The 18,490-nt window shown below is 69.5% G+C and overlaps 5 protein-coding genes across 5 annotated transcripts in view; 1 reads left to right on the forward strand and 4 right to left on the reverse strand.

Annotated features, from left to right (window-relative positions):
• Positions 1-2,988, forward strand: part of EMIHUDRAFT_450701 (hypothetical protein) — a gene marked incomplete at its 5' end in the record, with an annotated part of 6,824 nt that extends 3,836 nt beyond the window's left edge. Inside the window, 6 exons of the mRNA XM_005774528.1 lie at positions 128-341; positions 577-627; positions 1,435-1,631; positions 1,816-1,995; positions 2,323-2,664; positions 2,770-2,988. Coding sequence (XP_005774585.1) covers positions 128-341; positions 577-627; positions 1,435-1,631; positions 1,816-1,995; positions 2,323-2,664; positions 2,770-2,823 — 1,038 coding nt within the window. The 3' untranslated portion in view covers positions 2,824-2,988. The remainder of the gene's footprint in view (positions 1-127; positions 342-576; positions 628-1,434; positions 1,632-1,815; positions 1,996-2,322; positions 2,665-2,769) is intronic.
• A 48-nt stretch (positions 2,989-3,036) lies between these two features.
• EMIHUDRAFT_435579 (hypothetical protein) lies at positions 3,037-5,683 on the reverse strand. Its single transcript, XM_005774529.1, has 3 exons — positions 4,998-5,683; positions 4,822-4,927; positions 3,037-4,736 (listed from the first exon to the last, which is right to left on the reverse strand). Exons 1-3 carry the CDS (start codon positions 5,614-5,616, stop codon positions 3,098-3,100), a joined length of 2,364 nt encoding a protein of 787 aa, XP_005774586.1. The 5' UTR covers positions 5,617-5,683; the 3' UTR covers positions 3,037-3,097.
• Positions 5,684-8,428: 2,745 nt separating this feature from the next.
• Positions 8,429-9,239, reverse strand: EMIHUDRAFT_354682 (hypothetical protein). The gene has a single exon (XM_005774530.1). The coding sequence runs from the start codon at positions 9,202-9,204 to the stop codon at positions 8,566-8,568; it is 639 nt and encodes a 212-aa protein (XP_005774587.1). The 5' UTR covers positions 9,205-9,239; the 3' UTR covers positions 8,429-8,565.
• On the reverse strand, positions 9,229-9,732 carry EMIHUDRAFT_65122 (hypothetical protein; the record flags this gene model as incomplete). The annotated part of the gene is made up of 1 exon (XM_005774531.1): positions 9,229-9,732. A coding segment is annotated over one exon (504 nt), but the record flags the coding sequence as incomplete, so codon positions are not given.
• Positions 9,733-16,326: 6,594 nt separating this feature from the next.
• Positions 16,327-18,490, reverse strand: part of EMIHUDRAFT_450703 (hypothetical protein) — a gene marked incomplete at its 5' end in the record, with an annotated part of 6,480 nt that continues 4,316 nt past the window's right edge. The window contains 3 exons of the mRNA XM_005774532.1: positions 16,327-16,916; positions 16,986-17,465; positions 17,631-17,825. Of these exons, the coding sequence (XP_005774589.1) occupies positions 16,422-16,916; positions 16,986-17,465; positions 17,631-17,825 (1,170 nt within the window). The 3' untranslated portion in view covers positions 16,327-16,421. The remainder of the gene's footprint in view (positions 16,917-16,985; positions 17,466-17,630; positions 17,826-18,490) is intronic.

Below are 18,490 nucleotides of genomic sequence, written 5' to 3' on the forward strand. Positions count from 1 at the left end.
GGAACCGGAATTAAGAACATTGATTAGAACCACTTGGTGCGAGCCGCCACATCCCCCCATAATGGCTTATCGCCCCTACCTTACCTACCGCCTTCCCAACCTACCCCCCGTACCTCCTCCTCCCCAGGGCGGCGTCGGCGGCTTCTCCTTCTCCTTCACCTCGACGATGGAGCCGTCGTCGCCCCGAGACGTGCAGCAGCTCGAGCAGCTCGCGCGCTCGACCTCGAACGACTCGCTCGACTCGGCCAATGGCTCGGGCGACGCGTCGCCGCTCGCGCGCGGCCTCGCGCCGCGCGCGTTCCAGACGCCGCTCCCTCCCTCCGGCGGCGACGCTGCAGGCAGTGGGACGCTCCCGGGACACTCCCGAGACACTTCCGAGACACTCCCGAGACACTTCCGAGACATCTCCGAGACATCTCCGAGACGCTTCCGAGGCACCACTCTGCCTCGCTCGCCCGTGGCGCGCCCCCCCGTCGCCCCTCGCACCGCCGCCGTTCCTTCCCCGCTGCCGTTTGCCGCGCCGTGCCCCCCGCCCTCAGCCTCCACGTCCATGACGCGTCCACGACACGTCCGCAGGAGCCGGCGCCACCCTTCACGAGCTCGTCGCCGACGCGGACGGCGGAGCGAGTGCGGACAGCCGCGGCAGAGGTGCTGGCGGCGGGGACAGCAGCGGCGGGGACGGCGGCGGCGGCGGAGACGGCAGCCGTGGCAGCGTCAGGGACAGCAGCAGAGAGAGCTACGGGGGCGGCGGCGGCGGGGACAGAGGGGTCGGCGGCGGAGACGGCAACAGAGGGGGGTGCGGCGGAGACCGAGGGGGCGGCGGGGACCGTCAAAGCGGCGGGGGCGGCGGTGCCGAAGAGGCGACCCTCGCTCCGCTGCCGCCGCTGCCCTCGCCAGATGCGGGTGACACGTGCCTCTCGCCACTGGGCGAGGAGGAGGAGGAGGGCGAGGGCGAGGAGATGGGCGAGGAGATCGCGGCCTTCTGGAGCGCGGGGCCGCGCTCCCTCGGCGCCCTGCGGGCCGCCTCCGCCTCCGTCGAGTCGGTCGACGCGCTGTCTCTGGTCGCGCAGCTGCCCTCCTCCGTTGCAGTCTCGCCGAGAGGCGCCCCCTCCGCCCTAGATGCCGCGAGGACAGACCCGAGGACACGTCCCTGTCTCCACGCCGTGCTCCGCAATTCATGGCTCTCGTCCTCCAGCGAGGCGCAGGAGTGCGACGCGCGGTGCGGCCTCCACACTCTCGTGTGCAACCCTCCTCCAGGCTCCCCAGACGTCCCGCCGAGGCCGAGCGAGACGCCGGGCGCGGCGCCGTCTCGCGGCAGCACTAGCGTCGGAGAGGGGTTGGACCGCGGCGAGGCGGGGATCGGCGCGGGAGGGGGCGGCGGCGGCGGCGGCGGCGGCGGCGGCGGCGAGGCGGAGGAGGGGGAGCCTCAGCGAGGGCGCGTCCCGCACCGGCAGTCGGGCGTCGTGCGCACCAACTGCATCGACTGCCTCGACCGCACGAACGTGGCGCAGTTCTGCATCGGCCGCTGCGTGCTCAAGCAGCAGCTGGCCGCGCTGGGGGTGAGCCGGGTGGAGCCTCGCTTCTCGGCCGGCAGCCGCGGCCAGGCGGCCGGCGGGCAGAAGGGGTCCGAGGTGGCCGCCACCCTGCTAATGTCCATGTTTGAGGAGATGGGCACCGCGGGCCTAGATGCGGAACACGAACCGCCGTGCTCCAGCCGGCCAGCCCGAGCAGACACGCACTCAGTAGTCGTGTCACCGTCCCCGCGCTGCAGCAGCTGCATTCGTGGGCTCGTACTCTCCGCGAGACGCATTCCAGGGCGGGTGCATTCGTGCTGTAGGCACCCAGCTCGCGCTGCAGTACGCGGGGTCGCAGGCGCTGCACGCCACGAACTCGAACGCGGCCAAGGACTTCTTGCAGTCCGTCAAGCGCTTCTACCGCAACACCTTCACCGACGTCGAGAAGCAGCACATCATCGACGTCTTCCTCGGCGTCTTTGTGCCCGCGCGCGGCGCGCCGCACATCTGGGAGCTCGAGTCGGACTCGCACCTACACAACGCACCGCCACCCTCCCTCTACGCGCCCCTCACCATGCCGCCTGGCGAGCCCCAAAGCCGCCAGCCGTCGCCGTCCGGCGGAAGCGCGGAAGAGGGTGGCGGCGCGGGAGGCACCGGCGCGGAGACCACCGTCATCGGTGGCCTCGACGGCGGCGGCGGCGGCGGCAGTGCCGATGAGGGCAGCGACGACGGGGGCTGTCGAAGCGGCGGCGGCGGCGGCGGCGGCGGCGGCGGAGAGAGGGGCGGCCGAGGCGGGGCGCGGGAGAAGCACGCCCTGTTTGACGACCTCTACGCGCCCCGCGGCCACGTCTCCTTTGACAGGTTGCTCTCGCGCCCCTTTGCGCTGCCCTTCGTGCCAAAGGGCGCGAGGCTGCACGGCAGCGGTGCTGGCTCCGCCTCTGGCGGCGGTGACGAGCAGCACCTCGTCTCGCCGAGTGGAGAGGAGGCGTGGCCAGACCGCAGCAGCGCGGGCGACGGCACCGCCGCACTTGCCGCCGCCGACGCCGCCCTCGGCGTACCGGGCGGCCGATGGGGGGCCGCCGGCTACTCGGAGGGCGCGGTGGAGCTTGCAAAGGTGGGGGAGCTGCCCGTGATGCTGCCCGCCGGCTATGTGACCATCGACGAGTGGGACCGCCGCCGCCGCACCGGCAGCGCCGCCCGGCGGCGGCTCTCGGATGTGTACAGCTCGTTGCAAGGAGCGCTGCCAGACGAAGAGGCGTACCGGCGGTACACGGCGCCGTTGCAGGCGGCGGCGGTGGCAACGAGGTGAGCAGGGAGCATGCAGGGAGCCCCCTCGCGCTTTTCGGCTTTACGTAGTGTCTGACGGCGAGGGGCGAGCCCGGCGGGGCCAACGCGCGCCCCCGGGGCCCGGGCGTCGGTGAGAGAGCTTTCTCCGGCCTCGGCTCGCGCCGGGGGAAGCGAGCTTTGCACGGCGATCGAGGACGGGGGCGCGATTCACCCCCTTATATTCTCTCTCCCCCTGTTTACGTTTTATCCGCGTATGTTAGTAGACATATGCCAGCCCTACGGACGCCAGCGGAGCCTCAGGAACGGAGCGCCTCGGAGCACGTGGCCTTGAGCCGGCTCGCATAGCACTGGTCCGCCACCTCGAGGAGCGCGCTCGCATTCTCCTCGTCGACGACCGCCGAAAGGACCGCCTCGCTCAAGCGCTGGAGGCCGTCGAGGAGCAGAGCGGCGGCGAGCGGCAACAGGGAGAGCGCTGCTTCGGGTGACAGCAGCGCCAAATCACCTCGCCCCTCGGAACCGCTGGCCACAACGCGGCCCGAGTAGACGAAGCTGAGCAGCTGGCGCAGCTCGTGCCGACCAACGCCGGTCCACTGCAAGTCGATGGTGGGCAGCTGGTGGAACCCTCCCTGCAGCGCGGAGCGGAAGAACTCGCTCCGCGCGCAGAGGAGCGCGCGGCTGGCGCCGACCTCGCCGTCCACCGCCCGCAAGCACACGTCGTCCGCCGGGCCGCTGCTTGCTTCGAGGAGCAGCCGCGCAAACGAGGCGCCGAGGTCGTCGTGCGGCGAGGCCGCGTCGCCCGGCCAGAGGGTCGAGCCGATCAGCCTGCGGCACTCGGCGACCAGCGCACGGAGGCGGAGGGAGGCGGCGGCGTCGGCCAGCTGCCCGAGGAAGAGTCTCTCGCTGCAGAGGAGCCGGCCCGTGTAGAGCCACGTCGCCAGCAGGGCAAAGATGGGCGCGCGGCACTCGGGCAGGCCCAGTGCGGGGAGGCAGTCGGGTGGGGGCCACCCTCCCTCGTAGCACCGCCCCTCCGGCCGGTGCCACTCCCACTCGCGGGGCTCCTCCGCGGCGGGGGCGCCGCGGCAGAAGCGCGAGGAGAGCGCCGCCATCGCCAGCAGGCGCGGGCAGCGGCACGCGAGGACGGCGCGGTGGAGTAGGAAACGGCGGCGGCCGGGCCCCTTGCCCGCCACGACGGCGACATCCGCGCCTGTGCCCGCACGCAGCAGCCTCCCAAAGTCTCGCGCGAGGGAGGGGCCGCCGGTGCTGGCCGCCGCCTGTACGGCGACGGTGTGCCGCGCCCCGGCGGAAATGCTCGTCGCACGGATCGACCGGAGGGCCTCCACGGCGCGCGGCTCGAGCTCGTACCCAAAGCCGCCGTGCCCGAGCGCACCGGCGGCTCCCCAGCCAAAAGTCAGCACCTCGCCGCGCTCGGTGAGCACCGCCGTGTGCAGAGCGCCGGCGCTCACGCCGCACGGCTCGCCGTCGGCCGGCAGCGGGATCTGCCGCGGCTCGGGGTAGTCGCGCTCGGCATCGCCCACGTTCGCCGCGTCGCCCGTGCCGAGCTGGCCGTACTCGGCGTGGCCGCACCCCCAGAGAGATGCTCCTTCCCCCCCGCCCCCGCCCCCGCCGCCGCCGTCGCCTCCGTCGCCTCCGCTGCCGCCGCCGCTGCCGCCGTCGCCTCCGTCGCCTCGGCCTCCGCTGCCGCCGCCGCCGCCGCCGCCGCCACTACCGCCCGGCCGGAGCAGAGCGACCGAATGCTGCTGCCCACAAGCAACAGCGAAGACGGCACCCTTGGCGCGCAGCGCCTCAACCACGCGCGGCCTCCGCTCGTCGGAGCGGCCTCCGTGGCCGAGCTGGCCAAAGCTTCCCAAGCCCCAGCTCCAGGCGCCGCCCGCCTCGTCCGACGCGAAGCAGTGCTGTTGGCCGCACGCGACCGACCTGTGGTGCGTGCGTCGTGGACGTGTCTTAGAGTCGACCTGTCGTGGACCTGTCGCGGATGAGGCGTGGACGTGGCGTGGCTGACCTCAGCCGCGTCGCGTCGAGCCCTGCGACCCGCGTGGGTATGCCCTTTGTCGCGCGGTCGCCGGTGCCGCACTGGAAGCGGTCATTGAGCCCAAACGCAAGGGCGCCTAGTGCGTGACGCGCCACGCTCATCGCCGTGTCGCGGTTGCCCCGTGTTCCATGAGGCGAGGGCCGCGCCTCCGCTCTGCAGCGCGATGACGCCAAACCCGAACCCCGCGGCAACGGCGCAGGCGCGCGCTCCCGCGGGAAGCTCCACGCGCTCGGGCGAGGCGACGATCTCCCGCCGAGTGCCCACCTCCGCCGCTGAATGATCCGTCGGCTCGCCAGAGTCGCCAGAGTACAGGAAGCTCAACAGGCTCTCCTTGAGCATCGCGCGCTCGCGATCGCTCAGCTCGTCCACCGAGCGGCCATAGCCTGCGACGTTTGCGTCGGCGAGGCCGGACGAAGGCCGGTGCGTCGCGCCCCAGCGAAAGACGGAGCCTCCTGCACTGACGGCGAAGCTCGAGTCGGAGCCGCATGCGACGGCGACGATGGCCTCGTGCTGGAGTCCCTCCACCAGCATCGGCTGCGAGACTCGCGCCGTGCCAAGCTCGCCACACTGGCCTTCGCGATTTCGGCCCCAGCAGTAGACGCCACCGAGAGCGTCGCAGGCGACCGAATGGCCGTCGCCAGACGCAACTTGCACGACAGCGGCCTGCAGCGCGTCCTCGCACACCGCGGCCGGCAGCGGCGAAGAGTGTGGGGCACTCCCACCGGAGCCGAGCTGCTTCTGCGCGTCTTCGCCCCAAGCAAACATCGGAAAGCGCACGGATGTTTCTTTGTCTCTACCCAGAAGTCGCGCTGCAGCACCTCCGCGAGGGACGTGTCCGCCGCGTCCGGAAGGCGCGCGTCCTTTTTTCGAGGTATGGGTTTCTGAATTCTTCTTTTGGTGCGCCCGAATTCTTCTTTAAAAAGCGGCGGGGCCTGGTAAACGCCGTTGCTGGCTCCGCGCGGTGCTCCGCCGCACAAATCCGTGGAATCCAAATCCGTGGAATCCGTGGAATCCTCGCCGGAGTGTTGCCCGACGATGACACGCGAGGAAGGCCAGCCCGCTCTCTCCGGCGGCTTCTGCCTCGGCGATCCGGTTTACTTTGTCGGTCGGACGCAGACCTTAATCTCTGGCGCGCGGGCAGAACGTGGTGCCCGTGGCGAGGTCGTTGGCGCCTCGAGGTCTCTCTCGCCAGTGGGCCTCGCTGTTTGCTTCCCTGGAAACAAGGAGAGCATCGACTGCTACCTCACTAGCCTCAGCCACACGCCGCCGCCGCCTCTGTCACAGAAAGATGTGGTGTCGTTTGGCTCCTTTCGTATCAATGACGAACTCTACTTCACTGGGAAGGACTACCTTGTGGAGGCGAGATCGGGCCGCCGCAAGGCGCTGCACGGTGCGCGAGGAAAGGTCATCGGCATCGAGCCTCTGCAGCAGAGCCTCACCTTGCTCTTTGCTGCAGGCAACTCGGTGAGCTGCGGTGTCGATGCCGTTAGTCGCGAGCCGCCCCCTCGGCTTCCCGGCGGCTACCGTCCTGGCCAGCTGGTCTACTCTGTTGCGGAGAGCATCCACTTCGAAGATGGCGATAAGGTTTTGTACGGCGCGGTTGGAGAGGTGCTTTGTCACAACAGCGCAGGCAATGGACTCTGCGTGTACTTTGAAGGCAACAAGGAGCCTATTGACTGCCAACTGCCCGACCTCAGCTGGGCGCCAGCCCCGCCACTGCCAGGGGGGTACGTGTCGGGAGAGCGTCTCTACTTCACCGGACCGAAGCAGCTCGTGAGCGGGTACATGGTCAATTACGGCGAGGTGGGCGTGGTGGCTGGCCCGTCCTCGGAGCCTTGCCCGACCACTGCCAGGACGGGCCTCAAGATGAAGTTCGCCAACGCCGAGGAGACCCTGAATTGTATTGTCGAGGTGCTCAGCCGCGAGCCTCCTCTGCCTCTGCCCGATGGCCATTGCACCGGCGAGCAGCTGTACTTCACTGGCTTGAACATCTCTTACCCGGACGGCGACCGCCTCGTATTCGGTGCAAGAGGCACCGTTGTTGGACCATCGAAGGATGAGCCCGGCCTCGCCGTGTACTTCCCCGGGAACAAGGAGCCCATCAATATCGGCCTCGAGTTCTTGACCCTCGACGACCCTACCGACGACGCCGTCGAGCCCTCCGCTGCGCGCCTCCGGGCGCGACGCGCGCTCGCTGCCCGGAAAGGGGCGCAGGATCGGATGGCGGGAGCATCGCGAGCGGAGGGCGAGGCCGAGGCCGAGCGGCGGCAGAGGCTGGCGGACGAGCTACTGGAGGCGGAGGCGGAGGCGAAGAGCAAGGCCGCAGGCACGCCGCGGGCGCAGGAGGGCAAGAAGAAGAGGACAAAGAAGCCGAAGAAGGATCGGCCGAAAGGCGGCGCTGCGGTAAGTGAGGCGGCGGCTGCAGACAGCGAGGATGAAGGCAGGTGGACGCCGGCCGAGGAGGCGGCGCGTGCAGAGGCGGCGGAGCGGGCGGCGGAGGAGGAGCGGCGGGCGAGGCTGGCGGCTGAGGCGGCGCACCGGGAGAGGGAGGAGTGGCTGGAACGCGAGGCGCGGGCGGCGGCGGCGGCGAACGCGGCGGCAGAGCGCGAGGCCCGCAGCGAGCGGCAGCAGTCGGCGAGGGCGGCGGAGACGGAGCGGCGGCGTGCAGCGCGGCAGGCGCTGGTGGATGAAATGGAGGCGCAGGCGCGGCGGGAGGAGGAGGCGCGGAGGGAGGAGGAGAAGGCGCGAGCCGCGGCACCGCGGGCGGCGCCACCGGAGCAGTCCGACGCGCGGCTTGCACTTGAACGGGAAATCGCGCAAGCGAGGTCGGAGGTGGAGGCTGCGAGGCGTTGCGAGGAGGCGGCGAGGGCGGAGGCGGAGGCGGCGAAAGCGCGCGAGGTGGCGGCGAGGGCGGAGGCAGAAGAGGCTGCCGTTCGTGAGGAGACGCTCCTCCGAAGGCTCGCGGACCTCGAGCCGCGGCCAGGCCCTCCCTCGGCAGCCAAAGGCGGCGCACGCGGAGGCCAGCACACGGGCGTTGCCGACGTCGCCGGCCGCAGTGCCACGCTGCCGCAAAAGATCGCTCGGATTCGCACCCAGTTCGGCATCTCACCGGGCTGCTCATTGCCCGCGGCGGTGGCGGCGGCGAATGCGATGGCGGGGCTAGCCGCGGAGGGCGGGTTGCTGCAGCAGGCCGACCGTTTGCTCTCGCTGTTGGAGGCGGGCGGGTAGGGAGCGTAATCTATCTCGTGCGCTCGTAATTGCGGTGGAAGGCTGTGAGCTCGAGAGTGAGGCGCCGTGTATGAGACAATCCGCTTGTTTGTTTCATACGACTGTAACAACGAAGGCCATGGCGTGCCCACATTTTACGTCAACGGGCAGCGCATCTCGGCTCTGAACTCGAGCGATATCGCGGTGTGGAAAAAAGCTGTGAGTCTAAGGGAGTGAACCAACGCTGGGGGCGCGTGCAGCGTGCGGTGCTGGTGCGCCCCACGCCCCCCTCCCGGGGCGGGGCATCCGGCAATCTCGCAGAGCGTTGTTTGTCCGAGGAAGGGGCAGCTGATTTGAAATATAAACGTGACTATCACAATAGTTCACAGGAGACACCCATCTCATGCACCACATGCGCAACGTACAGCAGAGGCAAGAGGTCGCCCGTTGGCGAAAAACAGAAAAGGCAGCGCGAGTCCCGCCCAGCCCGCGGCGCGCCCTGACGGCTCAGATCTCGAGCGACACAACAAACGCGTCCTGGACGGGAGGCTTCTCTGCTGGCTGCAAAGGGGCGCCTCCCCTCGCCGTCGGAAGCGGCGGCTCGCCCGCGGGGAGTCCCACCGCTGGCGGGATGTCGACGGCGATGGCGACGCGAGCCGACGGCATTGGATCGAGGCCCGGCGCGAAGGGCCTGGAGGTCACCGCAAGCGCCTTGGCTCGCTTGACCTTGGTCGCAAACGACTTGCTCATCTCCGAGCGCTTGACCGTGCCCCTCTCCGCCCTGGGCGTCGCACTCGCCCGCTCCCGGATCTGAGCCGCCTTGCTCTTCCCCGGGTCCTCGAGGCGGTCCTCCTCGAGGTTGCGGCGCACACTCTCGATAATGGCGTGCGGCTTGGACCACGCAAGGACCTTGCTCGCCTCGGCCTCGTTGAGGCGGGCTCGCGGTGCCACGTGCGGCCTCGCCCACGCCTGTGCCAATTTACCGGCAAGGGTCGACGCAGTGCGCTCGCCGAGCGACTCGCTCGAGCCGCGCTGCGACGCTCGCATCGAGTCGAGGGCGACGGAGCCGCGCCGCACCTCACGAAGCACGTCGTCCTTGGTGAGGTCGTTGGTCTTCAGGTAGACGCTCATGATCGCCGCCACCATAGAGAGCATCAATTTGGGCCGCGCCTCGAGGATGTCCTGCCAGCCGCAGAAGACGCGGGCGCCCATCTTGTGCGCCGTCGAGATGGCGAGCTTGGCGTTGAGCTGCCGGTCGAGCTCCGAGTGGCCCGGGCGAATCAGGTCCTCCTTGATGGCCTTTGGCGCGACCGCCCTCATCAGCTGCAGCAGGAAGACGCCGCTCTTGATGGCCGGGTCGCCAAAGCGAGACAGCTGCATGTCGGCGCCGCTGCGCGCAACCTGGGCGTTGGCCCACGAAAGAACAAAGGCCTGGTCCATGTCGAGGTCGTCGAGGAACTGCATAAAGTCCTTGCGCATCAGCTGCCACCACACGGCAAGCATGAGCTTCTCCTTGCCCTCCGAGATGTCCTGCCCCGAGATGCCCGTCAGCTTGAGGCCAAGCTCCTTGGCCACCTTGACCGCGTAGTTGCAGTTGGCCACCGTCTCGTACTTGTTCTTTGGCGTGCCCTCGACGCGGCCCCAGTCGACCGCGCCTGGCTCGAGCCGGTCCATCACCTTGAGCAGCACGATGCCGGAGCACGAGTCGGCGTACAGGTCCTTCATGTTGAGCTTGAGGCCGAGCGACGCCGCCCAGTTCTTGAAGACGCGCGCCTCGGCCGAGTCGTTTGTCTCCTCCTCGTACGTGTCGAGCTCGCCCTCTTCGCCGCCTCCCGCGCCGAGCGCATCGACCACCGACGCCACGAAGCACTGCTGCATCCGAGGCCGAGGCTCCGTGAGGTCGCTGGGAGCCACGGCGAATATCTTTGGCCCCCCCGCCGCCACCGCATGATCGATGACCTGCTTGGCGCGCGCCCCAGGGCTCGCGCGCCAGAACGTCTCGGGCAGCCCCTCGCCGGCATGGGCTGCGGCGAGCGGCATCTGGACCGTCGTCGGCACGATGGCCTGCTGCAAAGGCATTGCAAGCGCGGAGCTGCCGTGCCCCTCTCCCCCAGCCGGCGCATCGCCCGCAGCCCCAGCAGCCAGCTGTGGGACAACTGCCGTGGTTGGTAGGCCCCTCTCCAGCGTGCTCGCCAGCGGGTCGCGTGCCCACCCGCTCGAGGACGCATCGCCGGCAGCCACGGGCCCGGGCGCGACGGCGGGCATAGACGACACCGTCGGCACGTTGGCGCTGCTGTGCGCCAATGACGGGTCGTTTGTGAGATGGGTGAGGCCCGGGCCGATGCCTCGTGGCACCGCCATGCCGCCGGCGCCACCCGCAGACGTGGGGAGCCGCTCGTGCGCCGCTTGCGAAGACTCGACAGGCCAACTGCTCGGTGGAGCCACTCCCGCCGGCTGAGGGGCAACGGGCTGCGTGGGCGCAGCCGCGGACTCAAGGGCGACAGGGTCGATGGCCCCGTGCTGGCCCCACGCGCCGGACTGCGGAGGGGCGCTTCCGATGGCCTCCACGATGGGGACGGTGGGGAGGATGGTGCTGCCGATCGAGAAGAGCGGCTCCTTGGCCACCTGGTGCAGCGCCATCGCCAGCTGCGCGGTGATGTCGCCGACGAGTGCGTCGTTGACGATATGGTCTGTGGGCAGCCGCCGCCGGTCCTGCGGGTGCTGCTGCAGGTAGTCGTCCACGTTCTTGTTGATCCAGCGCGCCAGCAGCGCCTCGGGCGGCACCTGCCCCGGCTTCTCGCCATCCTCCAGCAGCGCCGCCAGGTGCGGCAGGGCCTGCGCATTGATCTTGGAGAGCAGCCCGTGCTTGATGATGTTGTACGCCTGATGCAGCGCCACCTGCTTGTGCTGCGGCGCGTAGAGCAGCTGCGTTTCGTGGATCTGCGGAACGGCCGACCCGACCGACGCCGCCGCGTTGACGAGCAAAGTGTGGTTCTCCAGCGCGAGCTCCGGGGACAGGCTCGATGGCAACGGACTGGCCGCGCCTAGCTTTCCGCTGGCAAACACGCCGCCCGGCGGTGAGGCTGCAACAGAGCGCGCCACAAAGGGCTCGGTGGGCACGGTGGCGCTGCCGGCGGGTAGCTCTGCCTTTGCAAGCGGCTGGAGCGAGTCTCCAGTGGAGTCATCAGGCGGCGCGCTGTTGAGGGCGCGCAAGTCGATGGAGTCGGGTGCCCCGGCGTTGAGCAGGTGCGGGAGCAGCTCTCCTCCAGCGATCGCGTCGAGGACGGCGTCGCTGAGTGGGTTGATCGGGCCTATGGGAGCACAGCAAGGTGAGGGAGTGCTCTGCGACATGACGCAGCCGAGATGGAAAGCTGCCGCTGGCGAGGACGGGCGTGTCTCGCAGCGCATTGTTGATGCGGCTCACGAGGTCGGCCTGCTCTTGCAAATGGAAGGCCTCGCCCGGCGGGACCGATGCGAGCGGCCCGTGGTCGGGGGGCACGTCAAAGAGACTCGGGGCCTCCTCGACGAGCTCGACGGTGGCCATCTCCTCGGCGTCGTCCGCCGGAGCAGGCGCCGCGTCGGGCGGTGGTGGTGCCCACTTCGACGCCCCGGGCTCGGGCTCCGGAAACTGGGCCCCGTCGATTCCGACCTCGTTCGCCGGCGGCGGCTTGACGCTGCGCACGAAGAAGAGGCTCGCGCCGCCAGCCAAGGGCAGCGCGAGGAGGGCAGCCAAGAGCGGCCAAAAGGCAGCCACCGCGCCGGGAACGATTGGAGCCAGCGGGATGGGGACGATGCAAGGTATGAAGGTGCCGTTGGTCGAGTTTGTGACGTTGTACCCGTTTTCAAGCAGCCACTCCTCTCCGACGCACGGCTCACCTGGTGCGCCCGGCGGCCACAGCGGCGGCGAAAAGGGCGGACTTGGAGGCTCGGGCGGCGGGAGCAGTGGTGGCGGCGGCAGCGACGGCGACGGCGGAGGAGATGACGGTGGAGGCGGCAGCGGCGGCGGCTGCGACGGCGACGGCGGAGGAGATGACGGTGGAGGCGGCAGCAGCGGCGGCGGGGGCGGGGAGGGAGGTGGCGAGGGCGGAAGAGGAGGAGAATAGCACTCAACACAGAGAGGGGGCGATGGCGGTGACGGTGGCGACTGCGGTGGCAGAGAAGGTGGGGGTGGCGACGCTGGCGGCGGCGGCGCTGACGGTGATGGCGGTGGAGGCGACGGGGGCGGCGGCAGTGGTGGTGGTGGCGGAGGCAACGGTGGCGGGCTCGGTGGAGGAGGCAGCGGAGGCGGAGCCGCCGGTCCTGGGGGCGGCGGTGACGGCGGCGGCGGTGATGGCTGAGGCGGCGACGGCGAAGGGGGCGGCGGCGACGGCGGCGGCGACGGCGGCGGCGACGGTGGCGGCGACGGTGGTGGAGGCGATGGCGGCGGCGATGGCGGAGGAGGTGAGGGCGGCGGCGACGGCGGCGGCGACGGCGGCGGTGACGGGGGTGGAGGCAACGGCGGCGGCGACGGCGGCGGCGGCGACGGTGGCGGCGGCGAGGGCGGCGGGGAGGACGGCGGCAGCGAGGGCGGCGGCGGCGGGGAGGGCTGGGGTGATGGCGGCGGCGACGGCGGCGGCGGCGAGGGCGGCGGCGAGGGCGGTGGCGGTAAGGGTGGAGGCGATGGCGGCGGCGACGGCGGAGGAGGTGAGGGCGGCGGCGACGGCGGCGGCGACGGTGGCGGCGACGGCGGTGGAGGCGCTGGCGGCGGCGACGGCGGTGGCGGCGACGGCGGTGGCGAGGGTGGAGGGGATGGCGGCGGCGACGGCGGCGGTGGCGACGGCGGCGGCGGCGAGGGCGGCGGCAGGGACGGCGGCGGCGGCGGCGAGGGCGGGGGTGATGGCGGCAGCGACGGCGGCGGCGGCGAGGGCGGCGGTGGCAGCGGTGGCGGTGGCGGCGGCAGCGACGGCGGCGGCGACGGCGGCAGCGACGGCGGCGGCGGTAGAGATGGAGGCAGTGAGGGTGGCGGCGGGGCGGGCGGCGGCGGCGGCCGAGGTTGCGTGGCAGTCGTGCATAGGTCGTTGGTCTTGAAGTACTCGAGCACCTTCCGGAGGAGCGCGCGTCGGGGAAGGGGTCGGGGGCGGTGCGGGGAAGGGGGTGGAAGGCAGTGGGGCAGCGGGGCGCACAGTGGTCAGGTCGGAGTCGAAGAAGGAGTAGTTTGTGTCCGATGCAGGAGGTGATGCTATAGCTCTCAGCGTCTGCCGGTTGGCCGAAGCAAATCCGACCGCGTAGACGAGCAGGTCATCATTTTGCGCCTTGATCTCGTCTGCCTGAGAGATGGCCTCAGCCCTCGCCTCAGCCGAGGGCTTGTCGCAGTACTCAAGACATGTGTCCAACTGACCATCGCAGCCATCTGACCCTTGATCGTCTCCTTCCCAGGACGTTCCGTTTGGACGTATGCAACTTTGTTCACCGTCCGTGAGAAGAAAGAGCAACTTGCCCGGGCTGCGCCCATTGATTTTTCCTCGCTGCCCCGCAGTTCGGTACAGCACCTCTTCTCCCAACGCGAGCGCGTTGGAGATGAATGTGTACCCCTTAACTGCTGGGATTTCGATGTTCTCAAGAGTCGAGAGGTCTGACGTGAGCTCGGAAATGACGGATGCGTCGTGATTGAACGCGACGACGGACGCTTGGGCTGTCTCGGGCGAGAGGTCAAACCCCTTGATGAGCTCTAGGGTGAAGTTTTGAATGAGAGGAAGCTTGTCGCCTATCGAGCTCGAGCGGTCGATGACGAAGGTGATGTCGCCAAAGTACTTGCAGTCGCTGTTCGAAGCGGAGCCGTGAGCAAAGAGAGCGGTCAGCGTGGACAGCCGCAGGCGCATGCGCGCTAGGAAGCCTGACGGAGGCCCGGCCCGGCCCTGGCGCCGTCGTGGGCTTGGTTGACCCAAGGGCGGCTCACAAAATGAGCGCGATTTTAGCAAGCTTCACAGTAGCGATTTCTTTCTCTTTTTACTACGCGCGAGCCCCTGTTTCTTTCTCCTTGGTCGTGAGAGAGAGGGTTTGGTTGTAAAATTCTTCTCCTTCTAATTTAGCGATTGGTGACCTCCTGCGCCACGCAGAAAAGAAATACAGACCGGCTTTTGCGATTTCTTTCAGATTGGTGGCCCCTTCCTGCGCTACTCGAGTAATAGCGCAGGAAAGAAACACTGGCTGGAATCAGTAACCAGCCTGGCGGGGCCCCCCGCTACGAATCTCCCCGGCCCAACAGCCGAATCGTTCTTCTGTGTGGAGGTCCGAGTCAGTCAGAAGAGGCGCCCTCAGCGGTCGATGTTGGTGCGACTTGCCAACGCGAACGCCTGCAAAGCACCATCAACTACGGCCCCGGCTCGCGGGAGGAGATATTCCACCGCAACGTCTTGAAGATCTTTGCTTGCTTCATCAAGGCCTGTGCGCCTGTCTTGACGAAGGCGCGGACCACCAGCACTACGTACCCAGCAAGCGATTCGCGATCGCTTCAATCATTGGAGCAGAAAATTCTTTTTCCGGGTCAACCCGTCATGCGGCAGGTGGCTTGCTTTGGCTCGCTGCCACCGCGGTGGGTCACCAAGAGCTTCTCCGCGTGCGGCGTCATCACCACGCGACGCGCTCGCCACGCCTCACCCGGGCAAAAGGAACGACCGCGCGCCGCCGCCGCCCGCCTCGCCTTGCCTGCCCCTGCCCCTGCGCCTGCGCCTGCGCCTCGCCTTGCAGCCGCGCACGCGCACACGCACGCGCTCACGCCGCTCGCGTTCGCTACCGCGAAGCAACCCTCCACCCGAGTTTCGAGCCGGGAGCCAAAAGGTCCCGACTCGAACCGCGAACCGGCTCGACCACCGCCGCTGGCGGTTCTGCAAAGGTTGATTTGAGGAGAAGCAGCTGGGGGAGGTCAAAGCGGGAGAAGGCGGCACGGCGGCGGCGGCGCGGCGCCCCCCCAGCCCCACGCCTCCGGGTCGTGCGTACCGCCTCCGGGCGTGAGTGTCCCCCCAGCGTCTGCTCCAGCAGTCGCTCCGGTAATCAGGCCGAGAGTACCAGGGAGGAGGGGAGAAGAGCCCAGGGTGGGGAGAGGAGAAGAGTGTGAGGTGGCGGCCGCAGCACTGGTGGCGGCGGCCGCATGGCAGGCGCTGAGCCTGCGGGTGGATTGGCGTGTTGGGCTGGCGCTGGACCGCGATCAGAGCTGATACCATGTGACGGCGGAGTTGACGCCTCCGACGGTCGTAGCGGCGTGGCTGAGGGCGGCGGTGGAGGCGCCCGATAGCGCGGCGAGGATGGTCTCATGGGTCTAGCAAACCATAGACGACACCAAGAGAACGCGAGGTAAAACCCGAGGGCTATGGATGGTAAAAGGTGGCGGTAAAACCCATCCACACGGGTTTCGGTGGGTTGGATGGGAGGTAGAATGTCTACCTACCGCAAAGAGCCTAGGGAGGGGGGAGGAGAAGAGCCCAAGGCGGCCTCCCTCTCCCTCCCCTCCCACCGGGCCTCCCTCTCCCTCTCCTCCCACCGGGCCTCCCTCCCTCTCCCCCTCCTCCCGCCAAGCACCGACAGTCTCGAGGGGCCAGCAGCTGGAAGGGGCAAGCCAGCGGCACGAGGGCTTCAGCCACACAACTACCATGGGAACGCGACCCACACAAAGCACCAAAGTTAGGCATACCCCCCGGCGCAGTGTCCCCCGCTATGTGTCGCCGCTCGTCGGGGCACGCAATCCTGTGCAGTCAGGGCAAGTGGGGGCGGGGTGGACAGCCCAGCGCAGATGCACTGGGATCTCTCTGCCCAGTCCGGGGGTGCGTCGAACCTTCCATAACCCTGGGAACGTCCGGGTTTTGGAAGTAAAGATATTTTACTTTCAATCATTGGAGCCATCTCACTCTCACTATACAGCGCCACCTCGTGAGCTGTCCTGTGAGCTGTGTGTTGTGCGTCCAGCAGTCCGGACCCAGTGCTACGGCCGGTGACAGCGTGCCTCGTGTCGGCTCCCGAGCCAATCGTGTGCAGCGTGTGTGTGCGTGTGGGCCCGTCCTCCATGCTTGGAGGTGTGTAAGACTGACATTGGAGCCATCATGCGTATGATCGGGATGCTGAACTCCTTGCGCTGCTACCTGCGCGCGCCTGCAATACCCTGAAAGGAGGACGTCTGCTGTGGGCTGCCGATCCGGCGCGGGGGAGCGGTGAGGTTTGAAGCGCCCGCGCCCCGTCCGTGCCACGTCTGACTCTGTGCGCCCCGAGTGTTAGGTGTGGAGGGTCTCGCAGTGGTGTCCGTTATTTCTCTCCCTTCTTCCTTCTCGGGACCGAGAGGACATTCGTCCTTTCACTGGCACCCCACCCACCAGTAGCACCACAAAAGCATCCCTCTAACCGACATCCGGCTCTGCGTCCGCCTCCTGCCGATGCCGAGCGACATGTCTGAGGACCTCGGTCGCCGTGAAGAGGAACTCCTTCTCGCAGAGGTCGCAAGCGTAGCGAGTCCGCGCATTCGCGCCCTCCGCCTCCTCTGGGAGCTGGCCGGGCCCAGATGCGTCGGCAGCCCCCTCGGCCTCCCTATCGGCCGCCCCTTCGTCGGCCGCCCCTCCTTCGTCGGCCGCCCTCGCGGCAGCCGCCTCGCGGCAAGCCTCGGACGCCTGGTGGGCGCGCAGCTCCGCGAGCGAGACGATGAGGGCGGCGCCGCATTGGCTGCAGCGCGTGTGCCGCTTCATGTGCGCGCTATACCCCGCCGAGTCGGCTGCCTCGGCGCGCGCCGACGCCCAGCAGAACCAAGGCGTGAGGAGGGCCCCGCCCTTGCACGCGTCGAAAGAAGCGCCGAGCGAGCGTCCCGCGGCGATCTCCTCTTGCAAGGCGTCCGCCGCGCGCTGCTGCACGTCCGCCTCGCTCTCTCGCCCCCCTGCCGCGCCGCCCCCCCGTGCCGGCGGGCGCAAGACGAAGAGCGAGGCGAGCTGCGAGCGCGGCACCGATCGCAGGCTGTGCCGCGGCGGCGCGGCCAAGAAGAACTGGGCGAGCCGTTCGGCGAGCGCCTCGCCGTCCAAGCCGGGCAGGCTGCCCGGCTCGCGCTCCGAGCGCGCCATCTCACGGAGCGGCACCAGCGGCGAGGCGTCGAGGCGGCGGCGAAGCCGCGACGGCAGGTCGGAAAGCGGCGCCTCGCAGCCTGCCTGCGGCAGCCGCGCCCGTAGCAGCCGGGACAGGCCCCGCCGCAGCGCATGCGCCTCGCCGACGAGGGCGGCGGCGCGCTCCGACTCGCTCGGCAGGTCGACGCAGAGCCAGTTGTCCACCAGAAGCCGCGTGCAGTCCTCGCTCGCGTCGACGCGCACTGCGCACAAAAGCAGCGCCGGCAGCGCACTGACTGCGGCGGCGCCGGTCAGGTACGTCTTCTTGGTCCGAAGGAGCGTGGCGTAGACGAGGAGCTCCGGCCGGGCCGACGGCCGCTCGCTGCCGCTCGACGCCCCGCCGCCGTGAAGGATGCTGCCTCGGCCGCCTCCGCTGCCTCCGCTGCCGCCGGCCGAGGCGGCCGCGCGCTGGGCGCGCTCGTCGGCGCCGACGACAGCGGTGGAGCTCGGGTGGAGAAGGACGTCGGGCACGCGCGCGGTGTGGTAGAGCTGCTCTGGCCGGCTGCGGCTCCCGTTGCGCGGGTCGGGCACGGCGACGTTCGGGTACAGGCCGAGGACGAGCAGCGCCTGCAGCAGCGCCGTCTCGCGCGCGGGCAGCGCCGCCGTCCCGCCTCGCGTCACGTCCCTCGGCCGCAGCACCTCGTACTGCAGCCGCACCTATTCACAGCTCGAGGTGTGAAGAGACGCTGTTCACAGCCCCGCAGCACCTCGTACTGCAGCCGCACGAGACGGTCGGCGTCCGTCTCGTCGCCGCTCTTTCGCCGCCGCTTCCCCCGCCTCTCGCCCGCCCCCTCGTCGGCCCCCTCCCCCTCCCGCGTCTGCTCGGCCTCCTCGCCCTCCCCCTCGTCCGCCTCCGCCTCCGGACCGAGGGTCAGGAGCCGCCTCCCTCGCCGCTGGGCCTCCTGCCGCCGCTGCATCTCCTGCAGCTCTCGCCGCGCGTCCGCCTCGCGCCGTCGGCCCCCCTCCCCCCGCCCGCCCCCCTCCCGCCCGGCGCCGCCGCCTCGCTCGAGCGCCGACATCGGGTCGGGCCTGCCGCCGCCGCCGCCCCCTCCGCCGCCGTCCTCCCGCCCGCGCGCTGGGCGGCGGGCGCGCAGCTGGAGCGCCTCGAGTGTAGAGGCAAACTGGCGTCGCAGCTTGAGGAGCTCGAGCAGCCGCGCCTCGTCGACCGCCCGGCGGCGGCACCAGCGGCGCGCGTCCCGCCCCGAGTCGCGTTCGGCCTGTGGAGGGGGTAGAAGGGGGTGTCTTATGATTTTTGGTTTTTTTTTTGTGTGTTTTTTTTTTGTTTTGGTTTGGTTTTTTTTTTTTTTGTTTTTGTTGTGGTT

The sequence above is a fragment of the Emiliania huxleyi genome (assembly GCF_000372725.1).
Source record: "Emiliania huxleyi CCMP1516 unplaced genomic scaffold EMIHUscaffold_31, whole genome shotgun sequence".
NCBI lineage: Eukaryota > Haptophyta > Isochrysidales > Noelaerhabdaceae > Emiliania > Emiliania huxleyi.